Below are 15093 nucleotides of genomic sequence, written 5' to 3'. Positions count from 1 at the left end.
CCCCGTGCAGTCCGCGTAACCTCTTCCGGAGAGCCGGAACAGAGGTTTCTTCCTCAAGGCCTTTTCTTCCACACCATTACTTAAAAGACCTCATGCCCGCTCTGCAGGCAGCCCAGGCAGGAGGAGAAATGGCTGTGGTACTTACCCATCTCCTTGAGCTCCATGTTAACCAGCTCCAACCAGCAGGCATCGAGCTCGTCCAGGTCGTAGCGGCTCACTCCCTGCAAGTACGTCCTCGTGGCTTCCGAAATCTCAGAGCCGGGCAGGCTGCTCGGCGAAACCGGCGAAGGCGAGTTCTCCAGCTGGGGAATGATCCTGGAAGGAAAGGAGAGGTTGAGAAAGAGCCAGAGCTCCCAAAAGCGCCACAAAAGCCCAAGGGCCCGTTTCTTGCCACGGAGGGTGCAGCCACGGCACTGACAACCTGACTCGGGGAACACGAGCACTGCTCGAGGCGGGAGGGAGGCGAGGAGCTGCTGAAAATGGGAAGGGAACCGGCAGCGAGTGCCTGCACAGCGTCCACTGTGAGGCCTTAGAGAGGAGGAGGGGACCTCTGGGGTGTGTGAGGGGTCAGAGGCTGCTTCCACCGGGGGGAAAACATTTCTCGCTGCTGGTAGCGGGGCTGTGCAGCTGCCGCGCATGAGAAGGGGAAGGGTTCGCTGCGTGCCAGGGTAAACAGGACACGGCACCAAAACAAACGGCCCGGGCTCAGTTTTTCGGGAACAGTTCTGATGCTGTCCAAGACAAAAAAAAACATGTAAAAGCAGACAAATATCCACTTCTGACTTTGATAAATGCCCGGTTCCCATGGGCTAGGAGTTTTCTGTCTGGTCCAGCGGCACACCACCGTGATGGCGACGGCCATGACGTGCGCCACGGCCCCCAGCACCTCAAGGAGTGCTGGTGGGGGAAGCTGCCAAAAAGTGCCTCTGCAGAGGCTTAAATGAGCATATGAGCATACGATGCAGGCCAATTTGTTTTTACTGGTCTGGGAATCAGGGGGTTGTTTCGTTGGCCCGTGCCTCCGTCTGCCTCGGTCTATTCCCCTCCACAAATTGGTCCCGTAACACCAATCACTGCCGAAATAAAACGGGTATCGCTGCCACAAGCAGGCTTTGACGCCGCGGCTCATTCTTCCTGAAGCCACACGGATGCCTTTCACTGCGAACAAATGGGTTCCTGCTTCCCCGCGCTCGGCGCAGCCCCGCGGATCAAAGGCGCCACCGGGAAGCAGCGGCCGGGAGGCTTTGTGCCGGGGTCTCTGCGGGAACTCGCTCGCTTGTCAGGACTTACACGATTTCCCTTCACGCCGGGAGAAATTAAGCCATTTGTACACTTCGCATGGCTCCTTTCTCCCGTCCCGCCTCGCAAGCATCGCCGCACGCCCGCTGGCAGCAGCCTCCCTCGCACGTGCGCGGGCTCCCGAGCCGAGCAAGGCGCCGTGCCCACGCTGCACCTGCCTGCGCCCGGCCCCTCCGACACCGGGCATCCTGCCCCCTGCCCGGGACAACACAGGGAGCCGTGGCCGGGCTGGACGTTTCCAGCCTGGTTACACGACCGTGAGCCACACGGAGAGCCTGTCCCCATACAGCCCGCGCTCACACACCCCAACAGCGCCTGCACGACGAGGCTGTGGGACCGCCACTTGGCGAACCACGAGAAAAACGCCCTGAAGGGCCATTCCCCTTCTCCACCCTTCATCCTTCCAAAATATATCAATTATAAGTAACTTCCCTTTCCCCACAGCAGCTTTCCCCCCTGCTGCTAACTGCCCGGGACACAACCGGGGTGGGATGCTGGCCGTGGGCTGCTCGGACGGGCTGCCCGGGCACAGCCCTGCCTGCTCGGAGCATTTTTCCAGCTCCCGTTCCTGGGAGACAGAGCCCTGGGGTGCAAGAGCTGCAGGCAGCCGGGCTGAGCGAGCTGCACGCATCAGCACCACCTTCGCCCCATGCTTCGGGACACCCGGCATGGAGAGCATCCCCCGACGGCCAGAGCGATGGCTTGGAGCACTGCAACAGCACGAGTGGGGACACAGGAGAACGCTGCAAAGGAACACACAGGACAACAGGAGAGCAGCAACGTGCTGCTCCACGCCGTCCCTTCCCAGCGGCTTCTTCGCCTGGAAACCCGGCTGGGCAAAGCCTGAGGGTCCAGCCCTCCTCCTGCACCCGCACAGCCTGCGGGGCAGGGGTTGTGCAGCTTTTCTGACCGCTTGCTGCCTGACCCTCGGCAAAGCAATCAACCTTTTTGCCTTGCTCTCCCCACCAGCAAACTGAAAATCAAGATATGCCTCAACGCCCCGGGGACAGCTCCAAACCTCAGTTCAGGATCTGAAAATAAGGCCGGGAAAACACAGCTCTGAGAGTCCCCAGATTTTAAAATGAGCTGCCTGTAATCTAGGACAGGGCTTAGGGATTCAGGAAAGCCTGTATTTAATGCAGACAGCAGTAATAACACTGAAACCAAGCGTGCTGCTATCGAGCTTCGGGACTCTCCTCTAAGGAGCTCCCAGCCCCCTAAAATACTCCGGGGCCCCTTGGTGCCAGCAGAACTGAAACCCTCCCTCCATGAGCCAGCTCCAGGTCGCTCTGCAAAGCATCAGGCCCTGGGCACACCAGGCCTTACGGGAGAGAGCTCGAAGCTGTCGAGAAGAAAATGACCCAGGGGTGCCGAGTGCTCTGTTCCAGCTGTGGGAAGGAGCCGGGGGAGCGGAGCCGGGGAGCGGTGCCGCCCGAGCCGCCGGCCGTGCAGCCTGCTGGTGCTGGTGCCGCCAACACGCCGCCAGCTGCAGACACGCAGGAGGTGGCCCTGGAGGCTCTGCTCTTAGCCTGGCTAAAAAATCGCAGGGTTTAATGCTCTGTGTTGTCCCTGGGGCACGGCAGGAGTAAGACGAGAGGCGAGGTGAGAGGCCCCAGCTGTGCCCGGGGCGGTGGCGGGCAGCGGGTGCCCGCGGCACCCTCAGCGCCGGGCTGCTGATTCGCAGCTTCACTCGGGGAGCCGGTTCCATGCCAAACGTCGTGCCTTACCTAGATCATTTCCCCCTTTTTAAAAAAGAAGAACCAGGCAGCAGCAGGCATGGTGCTGGGGACCTTGTTATCACGGCACGTGCGCGGCCGGCAGCTCACCAGCCCCGCTGCGTGCCCTGCCCGGCAGCCACCCTCGGGGCCAGCTCCAGCACGAGATTTCCACAGCGCAAAGGGAACTTCGGGCATCTCTGGGGGATTCTTCCTATTCCTACAGAGTTTTGCTGCTTTGGCCATTCATCTCTGGTCTCAGTTCAAAGAGGCTGTCAGAGGCGAGACGCGCTGGGCTGGGATCACGCCATCAGCCCCGGCACGCTCCAAAGAAACGGTGACGGTGACAAAGGAACACCCCTGGCAGCCTCCTTCCTCCTGCTGCCCTGCGGAGACGGGGACCCCACGGGGGGAACCCCAGCACAACCAACCCAACCAGAGCAGGCAAAGGCAAGAGCGTGCTCCGAGGTGCCCCAAGCCACCTCTCACCCTAAATGAGAGGGCGGTGGCACAGAGAAACAGCTTCGTGTAGCGAGATGTGTCAGGAAACACCCAGACAAGGCAAGATCCTGAGGCTCCGAGGCTCCGTGGTGTGCAGGGGGTGTTGAGAGAAGAGAAAGCACCGAGCGTGACCCCTGGCTGGGAACAGAAAGCATCACGAGGCCGCGGTGACTCATAGCAGGACCCAGGAATGCTTCAAGTGCTCCAAACCGGGAAGGTGGGCAGAGGACGCACCGTGCCGAAGCAGGAACCGAAAACGCTAGAGGAGCAAGCAGCACGGCCACAGAGCTGACCGGCACTGCACCGGCACCTCGCGGAGCAGCTCCACCCCGCCCCAGCAGCACGGCAGCTTTAAAACACCCCCGAGCGGACACCTCCGCGCTGGCCCTGAGGCTGTACTCGGGCAGAAAGCCCCCTTTTACCGGGCTGAGATGGCGGAGACGCGAGCGAGGCTGTGCCACCCGGAGCAGGGAGCAGCGCAGACGTGCATGGAGGTTCAGCAGAGCCGGGACCCTTGCAGACCCCGCGCAGCACCGCCTCTCAGCACCACCGCGGGGACACAGCTGCGGGGGAAGCCTCTTCTCGCCCGGCCAGAGCGCTGACGCTGGTGGTGTCCCCGTGTCACCCCCACTCAGCCGGCCGGAGGCACGGCCTTTCAGAAAGATCGGCACCAACCCGGAGCTTGTTTTAACGAGGGGCTGAAAACTGGGATCGGGCTGAACAGCACAACAAGCCCGAGGCCACGAGGCTGCAAGTGGGCCTCAAGGGCACTCGAGGGAAAGGAGTAAGAGGACCCCGGCACTCCTGGGGATCGCATCCATCCCAGGAGAAGATTACGCGGTGATAAAACACACTCGGCGAATTCCCATGGCTAATCATCTCTGTAAACCGAATGCTTCAGCTGGCTGAAGGGAGAATGCATTTTTTTTTCTATATTCTCCCTTTTAATATATCAGGCAGAAATAATAAACAATCCTGAACAGCGTTTCGCTTCTCAAAACGCTCCGTTTTATCACAACGGAGGCTTTAGTCAGTCATCTTCTTGCTACCTACATTCCAGTCTAAATTAGTCTGGTCCAGTGTCCATAAATAAATCAGCTTAGGAAAAGTCAGTGGAAAGATAATTCTGCCAGCAACCTTCAAAGGATGCTGATACTGTTATTACTGCCAGCTCTGCTCGCGGGGGAATTCTCCTGCGGCACACTCCAACTTTCAAAAGGCATCCTGCAATTTAAAGGGACAATTTTCATTTGCTGTTTATTAAAATAGCGTCTCGCGGGCTCTTCAGACCAGATGCCCAATCTTCTTATAAACTTAAGCTAATAGATTTTATAAGCACTAGCGCTTCTGAATGGCGGAGCGGAGCGTGAGACGGTGGGGAAGGAGCCCGCTGGTGTCGGGGAGAGGGGCAGAGGGCGGTGAAGGGCTCGTGGCGATGACGGCTGCCACCACGCACAGGGCTCTGGGATCCTCAGCGTACCCGGGCACAGATTTACCGAGGGGTGTTATGCCCAGTGATTCCACTTTTATGCCTCCTGTTGAAGCCTGTAAAAGCACGAGCCAAAAACTACACTCCCAGAGCTCGGTTCGAAGAAGACGGGGAAAGCCAAGGAAGTGTTAAAGTGGTTAGGGTTTAAATTAACCGGCCGGGGGTTGAAAATGGCACGGCACGGCCGGATGAGCGGCCTCCCAGCACCTCTAGGATGCAGGTGCCGGTGCCCACGGGCGGCTGTGCCCTCAGGAGACGATGCTGCAGGCACCACAGGCGGTGGGACGGAAGGAAACCCAAAACCAGAGGGTAAGAGTGAAACCCGGGGCACGGAGCGGAAACAGGAGGAGGTCCCACGGAGGAGAGCTGCCCTGTGGTATGTCTCGGCAGCCACTGTCCCCAAAACCCGTTGTTCCCAACCCACCACGGAATGGGAGCCCTGTTCTCAGCCGGCCCCGCTGTGCTCAGAAAAGTAAGACTTTGCAGGATTTCCTGACAGGCTGCTGGAGCCAAAACCCCTCAAGATTTGGCAACCACCACTGCAAACCCCCAGCGATGCCCGCGTACGAAACAGGGGCCGCGGGCACAGGCTCAGCCCCGGGGGGCAGAGGTGGGGAACGGGAACCCTCGGCTGCGCCCCGCGCTGCCACGGGCAGGCTCTCCGGGCGTCAGCGCCTGTAACGAGCACAATCCTAACAAAAAAAAAAAGCTTGCTGCAGGTGACCACCCTTGCCTCGGACATCCACACTCAAGCACGCAGCCCCGTGTAACCCCACGGTTCGTCTCTGCCGCTGCTGCGCGCGGTGGACAGCCCACGGAGGTCCCAACCCTGGGGTCCCCAGCTGACCGAAATTTCCACTGCAGTGTAGGACTGCAACATTTTCCCTTTTCACTTGTCACCTCCCTTAAAAAGCTCATCCCTCCTTCTGCCTGGTATAACCCGCACCTCTACTGGGCTTGCTCCAAACCCCCTAGGCACGGCGAAAACACTCGATGCGGCTCTGAGAATCCGCATTTGGCCCCAGGAAGACGTGCCAAGCTCCTGTACCAGAACCCCCCACGCCCAGAAATCCCCCCCTGACTGCACAAACACTGGCGCGGCTATCGCTCAGCGCCACCGAGGTCCCTTTGTGCTACCCCGGGGTGCTCAGGAAGGGTTAATGCTGCTCGCAGCAGCGTCCTGCCCTCCGGGTACCAGCAGCCAGTGAGGGTGGCTGCAGGTGACGTAATGCCCGGGTGGCTGCGCACCATGCGCATCGCGTCCTGCTCGAGGGATGCCAGGGACCCCCCCGAGGTGCCAGGGACCCCCAAGAGGTGCCAGGGACCCCCAGGAGGTGCCAGGGACCCCCCCGAGGTGCCAGGGACCCCCCCGAGGTGCCAGGGACCCCGGCATCCCCTGGCAGGGAGGTACCAGCCCGGTGCGGTGCGGCTGCCCCCGCCATCCCTTCGGCTGCTGTTTTTCCCAGCTGAACTCCGGACTCGCGGCGTTTTCCAGGCAGAGCCGATTCCAAACGATCCTTATCGGCCCCGAGAGCGTTCGCAAGCCGCTGGCGGTCGCCGCCACGCAGCTCTGCGGGGCGCAGCCTTCTCCTCTCGCAGCTGCTGGCACCGTGCACGGCTCGGCTGGGAAAATCCTCGTTTTTGGCTCCGTGGCCCCATCGCCCGGGTTTGCAAATCCCCCCCCGAGAGCCCCATTTCATTGCAAAGCACGAGGGAAGGAGGGGTTAGGGTGGCCCCTCGCAGGCTGCTGGCGGTGGGGATCGCTACAGGCAGGTCCTGCGACTCGCGCAGAAATGCAGCTGGGTCTCCGAACTGCAATTAACAGGTGCAATTAGAAAATCTCTCCCTTCCCCCTTCTTCAGCTAAAACCTCCTCCAGCAACAGCCTGTGACCAGAGTGGGTCCTCCCAGGCCCCTGGAATAATGCAATCCTCTAAGGAGAAAGTGATTCACTCCTCTTTGATGTGTTAAAGGGAGGAAAACAAGGGAACAGGAGGCACTAAACAGCCATCTTGTTAAACCCAGGCAGCTTTTCCAATTTCGTTCCTGAGCTGTTTATCACCATATAAAAAGCCTGATACTCCGCAGACCGGGCAGAGACCAGAGCGCTGATGCTCCTGCCTTTCTCACGTTCGTATTCCAGGCTGAACCTCACCGAGCCTTAGCTCAACAGATGAATTATTTAGGTCTCAGCTCCGAGTCGGTGCCCAGAAAATAATTCCTAAGCAGAGCAGAGGAGAGTGGCAGTAAACAAGCGCTGGGGTGCAGCAGGAGAGCTGCAGAGCCCCCCCTAACAGCCAAGAGAAGGGTTTTTTTTCTGCTTGACCAGCCAAAGGCTGTGTCTGGGCTGCGAGCAGAAGGTGCACGCTGCTCCTGGAGCATCTGGAGCATCCCTGCGCTTCTCCCCCCATCCTGGCACTGCTCTCCCCCTTCTCCTCCCCGCCAGGGCCCAGCGCTGCGTGCCAAACACAGCCACGGGTCACCGACACTCTGCTCCTTCCCCTTCAGGTCCTTCAAGTCTTGGAATCGCTGCTAGCAAAGGCAGGGACACGTGAGCGTTATGTCTTCTCGCTGTGAAAAGGACAAAAACTGTTGCTTCTTCACGCAACTTAAGCCAAACTGCTAACGTTAAAGCAGCCGGAGTTAATTAGCCCAGCCAGATAACGCTTCCGCAATTATTTCAGTAACGCAAACAGCTCCACTTTGATTCGTACCCACCTCCTAACGGAGAGCAGAGCGCGGCGCTGCGAGCAGCCCTGCGCCCGCCGCGGCTCCGAGCCGTGCGGGGCCATGAGCCCAGGGATCCCCGTGGCCACCCCTGCTCCTGCCGAGGGAGCTGCGGGTGCTGAGCACCGGGACGCTCGCAGGGAAGGCGAGGGCACGGGGCTGAGCGTTGCTCTGGGTAGCACGCTGCTGTCGCACGCGTCTCCTTGTACGGTTCACGGGGACGCTGGGCGCACTAATCACGACGGGGTGATTTAATTACGGCTACAAGCAGCAGCGATCAGATTGGCTAGGGTTTGCCCAGCTGCACGCGAAATCCCTGGTCCTGGGTGGAGAAGGGAGGTGATGGAGGGAGAGGTGCAGGCTCCCGAGCCCCCCACCCGCCCCGAGCTCTCCACAAAGCTCTCCGCGGAGCAGCGCAACCCCAGCCCGCTCGCTCCGTGCGTCTGCTTGGTCCAGCAGAGCCCCCAGACATCCCCAGGGAGAATTAGCAAACCTTGCCAACAGGAGGCCGAGTGGCCCGGCACTAGGTAAGGATGCACAGGATTAAGGCGTTTCCCGTAGCAAACTAATAAAGGTGGGGACTTGCTGAAAGCATACACGAGATTTTGTCACACAGACCGTAAAACCAGAACGACTGAAAGTAACACGGAAAGTAAACCAGGCTCGTTCCCTCTCCAAGCCCTGGGTACGAAAGCAGGGCTTTGCCCCATCCCACGCCGCTGTTCCTGCGCTTTTCTCCCAGGGCAAGGATCCCAAAATCCCCAGCTCCCAAGACAAACCCAGCTCAGCAGGGCCTGACGGGGCGTTAGCAGCCCTCTGCGGGGCATGGGGCTGCACGAGCACCGGACCCTCGCCTTCCCAGCAGCAGCATCACACAGGCAGCCTGCTGAGCTTTCATTACCGAGGACTTTGGGGCTTTTTTTTTTTTTCGCTCTTCTCCACCAAGCAAGCTCCACGGGCCAGCTCCTGAGCCGTGGGTCAGCCCAGCCGTCTCCATCCCCACCGCGGCCGCGGGGCCTGCCCAGCCTTCCTCTCCCCACTCACACCCCCCAGGGCTTGTGGGCTCCACGTTCAGGCCCGGAGCAGACAGGGTTTGTGTTTCTTTTGATCAGACCCAAGTCTCGGGTCTTGAAAGGGAAGCGCGCCTGTATTTCTGGAGCGGAGCACAACCTCAGGACAGTCAGCCGCGGAACGGGGACGGCGAACCCAAGAACCAGCCCTTTGTAAGATCGCCGCCGGGCCGTCTGCGAGCCCGGAGCTCACGCAGTTTTTCACCACAAGCCGGAGGGGATGAAAAAAAAAAAAAAAGGAAGGAAAAAAAAAAGAAAAGGCAGCTGATGTTAAAACAACAGCGCTGCTCCAAGAGCTACACAAACCGCTGCAGCATCCCGCCTGCCCCTTCTGCAGCAAAGCCCAAGGGAAGCTGCCGATGAGTCAACAGCCAGCCCGCCTCGCCGGCCGAGGGAAGGAGGGAAGGAAGCCCGGCCTCGGCCCGGCCTGGAGCTGCAGAACACCGTGTGCTGGTTCCTGCAGCGCCGGGAGCAACGCCGCCGCCGCGAGCCCTCCCCGCGCTGGGCAGCCGCGGGGGGAGACGGGGAGGTGGCGTCCAGGCGGCGCTCGTGGGGCTGCACTGCTGGGGGCCAGTTTAATCCCTTCGCTGGAGTCGCCCCTTCCGTGCCCTGGGGTTTCTGGAAGGTGCCCCCAGCCCCGTTGGGATCAGCGGGGGCTCAGGGGGAGCGGAGGGCAGGGATGTGCCTCCGTCCCACAGCCGCTGCTGGGCACCACTTGGCTTTGCGCCCCCGCAGTGCGCTCTGGCTCGGAAACACAAACGTTTTGGCACAAGCTCGCGGCAGCCCGCTCGTCTCCGGGATGCTCCCTGCGAGCAGAGCCTCCGGGTGCCTCCTGCTCCCTTCTGCCGTGGCGCAGCACCGTCCTTGGGGCTGTCACGGAGCCAGGACACGGAACGGCACCACCCGACGCCGGCAGCCCTGCAGGGCCTCCCAGAGATGCTGGGGCAGCTCCTCGAGCCGTGGGGCCAACAGGCGGCAGCTCCACGGCACAGCCAGCCGTGCCCCTGCACCGCGTGGCACAGCCAGGGCTTGCTCTGCCTGCACCTGGGGTCCTGGGGGAGCAGGGGGGACGTGGGGGGACAGGGGGGAAGCGAGGGGGACTGTGCCAAGTGCCCCTCCGATGCGGCAGCCGCTCCCCGGCGGTGCTCCCGTCCGTGCCCCTGCCCTCGCCCCGCTTGTGTGCGCACAGGTTGTGCCTTCCTGTTGCCACAGCACTCTCTGTTTTCTGTTAAACCAGGGCCACAGCGATGACACAAGTACGGATCCGCGACGCCAAGAATATCTGGGAGCCCTGCCAGCGCGAAGCAGCCTTCCTGCTCGTCCTCCTGCTGTGTGCAAATTCGCAGGAAGCAGAACCTACGGTACAGACCGATGTGGCTGAGCGCGAGCTCCAAGAGCCACCTCGAGATCCTGCCTGCATCCCTGTCAGCTCGGGGGAGGAACCGCCTGCCAGAAACGTTAAATCATTAAATAAGGAAGGAATTAGAAGCCACACAGGTGCATCGAATCGGAGGTCAGTGCCAGTGCTGCACGGAGGGATGCTCTCTGCTGCGTGAGCTTCGCCACGTGCTGCTGTGCCTGGCTCCGGCGGGGAGGGACGAGCCCCCCTTGGGCTCCCCAGACCTGCTCCAACAGAGGGGGCTCCCCGGCCCGACACGAGCACCGTGGAGCAGCCAGGAACAGCCAGGAGCACCTTCCCCCAGAGCTCACCACAGTGTGACTCCGACAGTTCACCCAAAGCTCCCCATTCCCGTTTGTAAAGGGCGGTACCCGCACCCCGACGCTCCCAGGCATTGGGGTACCTCTGCAGTCGGTGCCGCCGCTTCACCTTGCTCTGCCCCCAGCCTCCAGCCGAGCTGAGGTGGCCCTGTTGGCATCCAGCACCCACCAGTGCCCCCCACCAGCCTGGGGCTCAGCACCAGTGACTCAGGACGGCAATCCCAGTGCCTGGGCTCACCCATCGGCGCAACAACCACCCTGCCTGCACCGGGGCTCGCAACCTGCCTGCTCCCGGCAGCCTGGGGACCCTCCAGGGATGCCCAGCACCACCGTGACCCCAAGGTGCTCAGCCTGTCCCTGCCGGTACCTCCGCCTTTCCCCTGCTCTCACTCGGCTCCAAACGGGTTTTCTATCCGCGCTGGAGGCCATCAAGCTTTGGGCAATGCTCAGGCTGTACGAAATAAACCCCTTTTTAAGCACTGATGAGCCAGAAACGATTGCGGAGAGGAAACATCTGATCTCCTGCACCGCCCGATAACCCTGCCGTGTGGGTGGCCACCGGCAGCAGCCGCGCATCCGGCGGCACCCGGCCCTGGGCACCAAACCAGGGGGACAGCGAGCCAAAGGATGCTCCTCTCCCCCCATCGCCCTCCACGCAACCGCACGGCGATTTGTGCTAGCCTACGGAGCACCCCCTGCGTTAAGGTGGCTCTTGGTGAAGGCAGCTTTCAGGCGGCTGCTTTCCGGGGGAAGCGTTCCTTAAAACACGGCGCTCTCCCTCCCGCCTCACCCACAGCTTTGACATTTTTCGAGCTCCAGCAAAATAAAAACGTTTCGAAATCTAATTTTCAGCTTGGGATCCGCAAAACCTAGAGGCAACGGGCGGGTAGGAAGCGCTCGTTTCCAAGCGCCCAGGCGAGAGATGAAAAGAGCAGCGGCGGCAGCAGCTGCACACAACAGCACACCTTGGGGAGGGGGAGACGCAGCTCTGGAGAGGGAAGCAGCCCTCGCACCCTCCGCTGCAAAACCTGCTGGGGGCTCCAGCCCACCCCCTGCCCAGGCTCTGCACCCCGGGGTCGCAGGAGATGGGCTCGGGATGCATTTCCCAGGCGTGGCTTGCCTCCTCTCCACGGGCAGCACGCTGTTGCATCGCTGTTTTACCCCTCCGAGACGTGGCAGAAAAGCAAAACGCTGCCCCCGGCAAGCGCGGCAGCCCCGGGGCTGCGCCAGGTCTCGCCTTGGCAGAGGAGAGCTGCCGGGCTCCAGGCTTCGGTCTGTAAAAAAACAGGGGCTGTGCGCTTTGCTCAGCAGGGAAAGGAACTGGGATTCCCTGCAGCTGACCCAGCGAGGATCTGTTGTGGTTTTTTTTGTTTGAGGATGGGGGAAAAGGAAAGTTTGGAAACCCAGGCGGTGGCATGGGGTGAGGTACCGAAGTGATGGATCCCATAGGGCCAGCGAGGTCTGGTCCTTGCTGCCGGGAGGATCCGCGTGCTGGGACGGGGGTGAATCCGAGCAGTTGAGCCAGGAGCAAGGCAAATGGGAGCTGTAGGGCCTTATAAAGCTGTTCTCTGCAGGCGGATGAAATGCAGCCATCTCCGTGAGAACTACCTGCTGCTTCCCCAAAGGAGGGCAACTGCAAGAGTTGTCGTCTAACCCCGCAGGCAGGAAGGGGACTGCGGTTTTCATCCGTCCTTGGCTGTCCGAATGCTGCCCCCTCTATCACAGCGCTGACGGCAGCGGGAAAACCCTCGGGGCAGGGGTGCCATCGGAGGGAGAACTCTTCGGGAGGAGCACAGCCGGCTCCGCCGTGCCTTCTGCTGTGGAGAGCTGCTGCCCTGGCCAAGAAAACCTGGCAGCATCAGCGCTGCTCGTCCCCTGGGACACGCACCGTGGCCACAACCCAGCCGCGAACACCGCTGCAAAATGAGATGAGGGCCGGAGCTCTCCCTTCCCCTCACATCGCCCTGGCTCCAGGCTGAGGACAAAGCCCTCCAGGGCCTGCTTGCTGCCGGGCCAGCAGGGATGGCTGGATCAGGGAGGAGGCACCTTGCGCTGCCGTGCCTCCCGTCTCCCCTCCGATGCAGGACGCGGCTCTGGGCAGGGACCCAGGCAGGTGAGCAGCAGGAGCAGAGACCCTCCGTGACGTGGCTCTGCTCCGCACGGAGAACCTGGCTGCTGCGGGAAGCACAAGGGAGCTCCCGACGCTCAGCAGGGGATGCAGAGCGGGACAGGGGGCTCCCGGAGAGGCTGTGGCAGGCAGCAAACTGTCAGGAAAGAGCTCAACACGCAAAAGGGAACGACCCCGGAATCAGCAAGCGGCAACAGGGGCGGGAACAACTTTGGTCTAAAGCGCCGAGTATTTCAGCAAACCGAAACGCAAGGAGGAATCGTACGAGTGGAAAATACCTCCTGTGTGGAAACCAGGGATGTGGCTGCGCGACCCGAGCCTGCAGCAGCCCCGGAGGAGCAGCCAGGATCACCAGGGCACATCACAGACCAGCTGCAGGGACTCACTGAACCGGCTGCAAGCGCTGGGACCACTACCAAGTGTCCTTGGGAAGTCACAGAAAACGGGTCCGATTTCGGCAGACCCGAAGAAGACATGCACCGCCTGCCTTTGAAGAGAAAATTCAGGGAAAAACACCGAAACCCACACACAGGCAAGCTGCACTAACACCTGCAGAAAATGAGAAGGGAGCAAGAAGCATCCGAGAGGGCCGGTGACCTTTGTGGTGTGCGGACAGGGGAAGGTGGGACACGTCCTGACTCAGCAGGGCTCCAGCCCTGCCTACGGGGAGATGCTGCCGGGTACCCGCGGGCAGAGCCCCCTGCGGGGCCAGGCTTCTCCCACACACACGGGATGTATTTCTCCGTCCCTTTAGGGGCATCCCTGCGTGGGAACAGCAGGAGCTGGCAGAGCTGTGCCAGGATGCCCCAAAAACAAGGGCGCGGGGCAGAGCAGAGGTGCACATCTGCCAGGAGGGGCTCGAAGCAGGGCAGCTGGCCCCAGGAGCCGGCACAGAGCTCCTCGATGCCCAGCGCCACCCGACGCACGCTGCTCTCCGGGTCGGCTTTAAAAAGGCACCTCCGGCCCCGGCAGTGCCAAGCTATCACTTTTCGGCTGGAAATAGCACCAGCGCGAGCTCTCAGCTGGGGAGCAGAGCATTTATGAGTCCAGACTGCGGTTAGCTATCAAAGACAACTAAAAAAAAAGATATTCCACACGCAGTTTTTTTTTTTTTCCTTTTTTTTTTTTCCTAAGGATTAAATCAACTCAACAGCCCCCTTTACAACTTCCCTTTTGATGTGTTCAGACTCATTAAAGTTTCATTTCTTTCTCTCTTTTCCCCTGGGGAGGAGGGGGGGGGGTGGGGAGCAAACACAAAAGTTTGCTTCATAACCGGGGGCCGGCAGCTGCGGGAGCAGCTGCCGCCGCCGCGGACAAACGGTGCCTGCGCCGGGGCCAGCGCCTGGCCCAACTCCCCCGTTATCCGGGGAGCAGCACGGAGCCCCGAGCACGGCCCCGTCCCCAGCACCACAACGGCACCACCTTTTCGCCACCCGGGCCGCCGCCGCTCCCCTCTGCCAAGCGCGCGGAGCAGGGGCAGCGGCGCACCCACGGCCCTTTGCTGCCTCGGCAGCTGCTGCAGGGTCTATTTTAAACGCGGTTCCCCATTTTAAAATAGCGAACCAGACTCCCTTCCAGGCCAATCGGCATCGTCTCTGCAAAGTCCCGCAGACGCCTGCCTGTTTGCCGGGCTCCTTTTCCCAGCCCTTGAATGTTTGTGCTCCCATCCCGTTTTCACCACCCCTACCGTGATGTACGGCCACGGTGCTCCTAGATGGAGGTGCATCCATCAGCAGACAGATGCTGACGTTCTGGCTGGCTTCCTGTTGTGTTTTTTTTTTTTAAACATTCCTGTGATTTTATCAGATCCTCTCAAAATTCCCCAACCACAAGCAGGCGAGGAGCTGGGCCGCCTGGCACGGCTCCTCTGCGCCGCCCGGGAGCAACGCAATCACTCGGCACCGTGCCTGGCCGTCCAGGGGGACAAGTGACAAAGCAGCCCGCCCGGGGACAGGGAAGGTGACAGCACAACCCCTGTGGCACGGAGGGGACCCGCCGACTTACCTGACCACGGGCTGGGGGATGGCCTCGGCGCTCGCAGGGACCTGGACGCCCTTCTCCCACTCCTGGCGCCAGGGGTCGGCCAGGACGTAGTACTCCTCCGGGCTGAGCTGGAAGGAGTCGGGGATCTTCATGGCTGTTATCAGATCCGTGCGGAAAACCTGCGCCGGGAAACAAACCACGGGGAGGGTGAGGGGCTCTGACAAAAGCTCTGTGCGTGTGCTCGGGGCGGGAGCTGGGGATAACCACGGGTGACAGCGCGGCGGACTCGCTGTGTCAACCTGGGGAAATGACGGGTTACTTTCTCCTAGGGGATTGATGCTCGCAACCGCTGGCTTTCAACCACATTCAGCCCTGCTGGGGCAGATGCTGCTTTATTTTCTCTTGGCGGGACTGAAGCTGCCGGCGGGAGAGGCATTGCACTGCCCCGAGCACCTCTGTGTCC

General features: G+C 61.1%; 1 protein-coding gene across 4 annotated transcripts in view; it reads right to left on the bottom strand.

Moving 5' to 3' along the window:
- The window catches only part of JADE2 (jade family PHD finger 2), a gene marked incomplete at its 5' end in the record, with an annotated part of 68330 nt that overhangs the window by 34240 nt on the left and 18997 nt on the right, over positions 1-15093 (bottom strand). For all 4 annotated transcript variants that reach the window (XM_083798915.1, XM_083798916.1, XM_083798914.1 and 1 more), the window contains 2 exons: positions 146-315; positions 14652-14809. In XM_083798915.1, coding sequence (XP_083655041.1) covers positions 146-315; positions 14652-14809 — 328 coding nt within the window. The remainder of the gene's footprint in view (positions 1-145; positions 316-14651; positions 14810-15093) is intronic.

Source organism: Anser anser (assembly GCF_964211835.1).
Source record: "Anser anser genome assembly, chromosome: 14".
Taxonomy (NCBI): domain Eukaryota; kingdom Metazoa; phylum Chordata; class Aves; order Anseriformes; family Anatidae; genus Anser; species Anser anser.
This window is presented reverse-complemented; position numbering and strand designations above follow the sequence as displayed.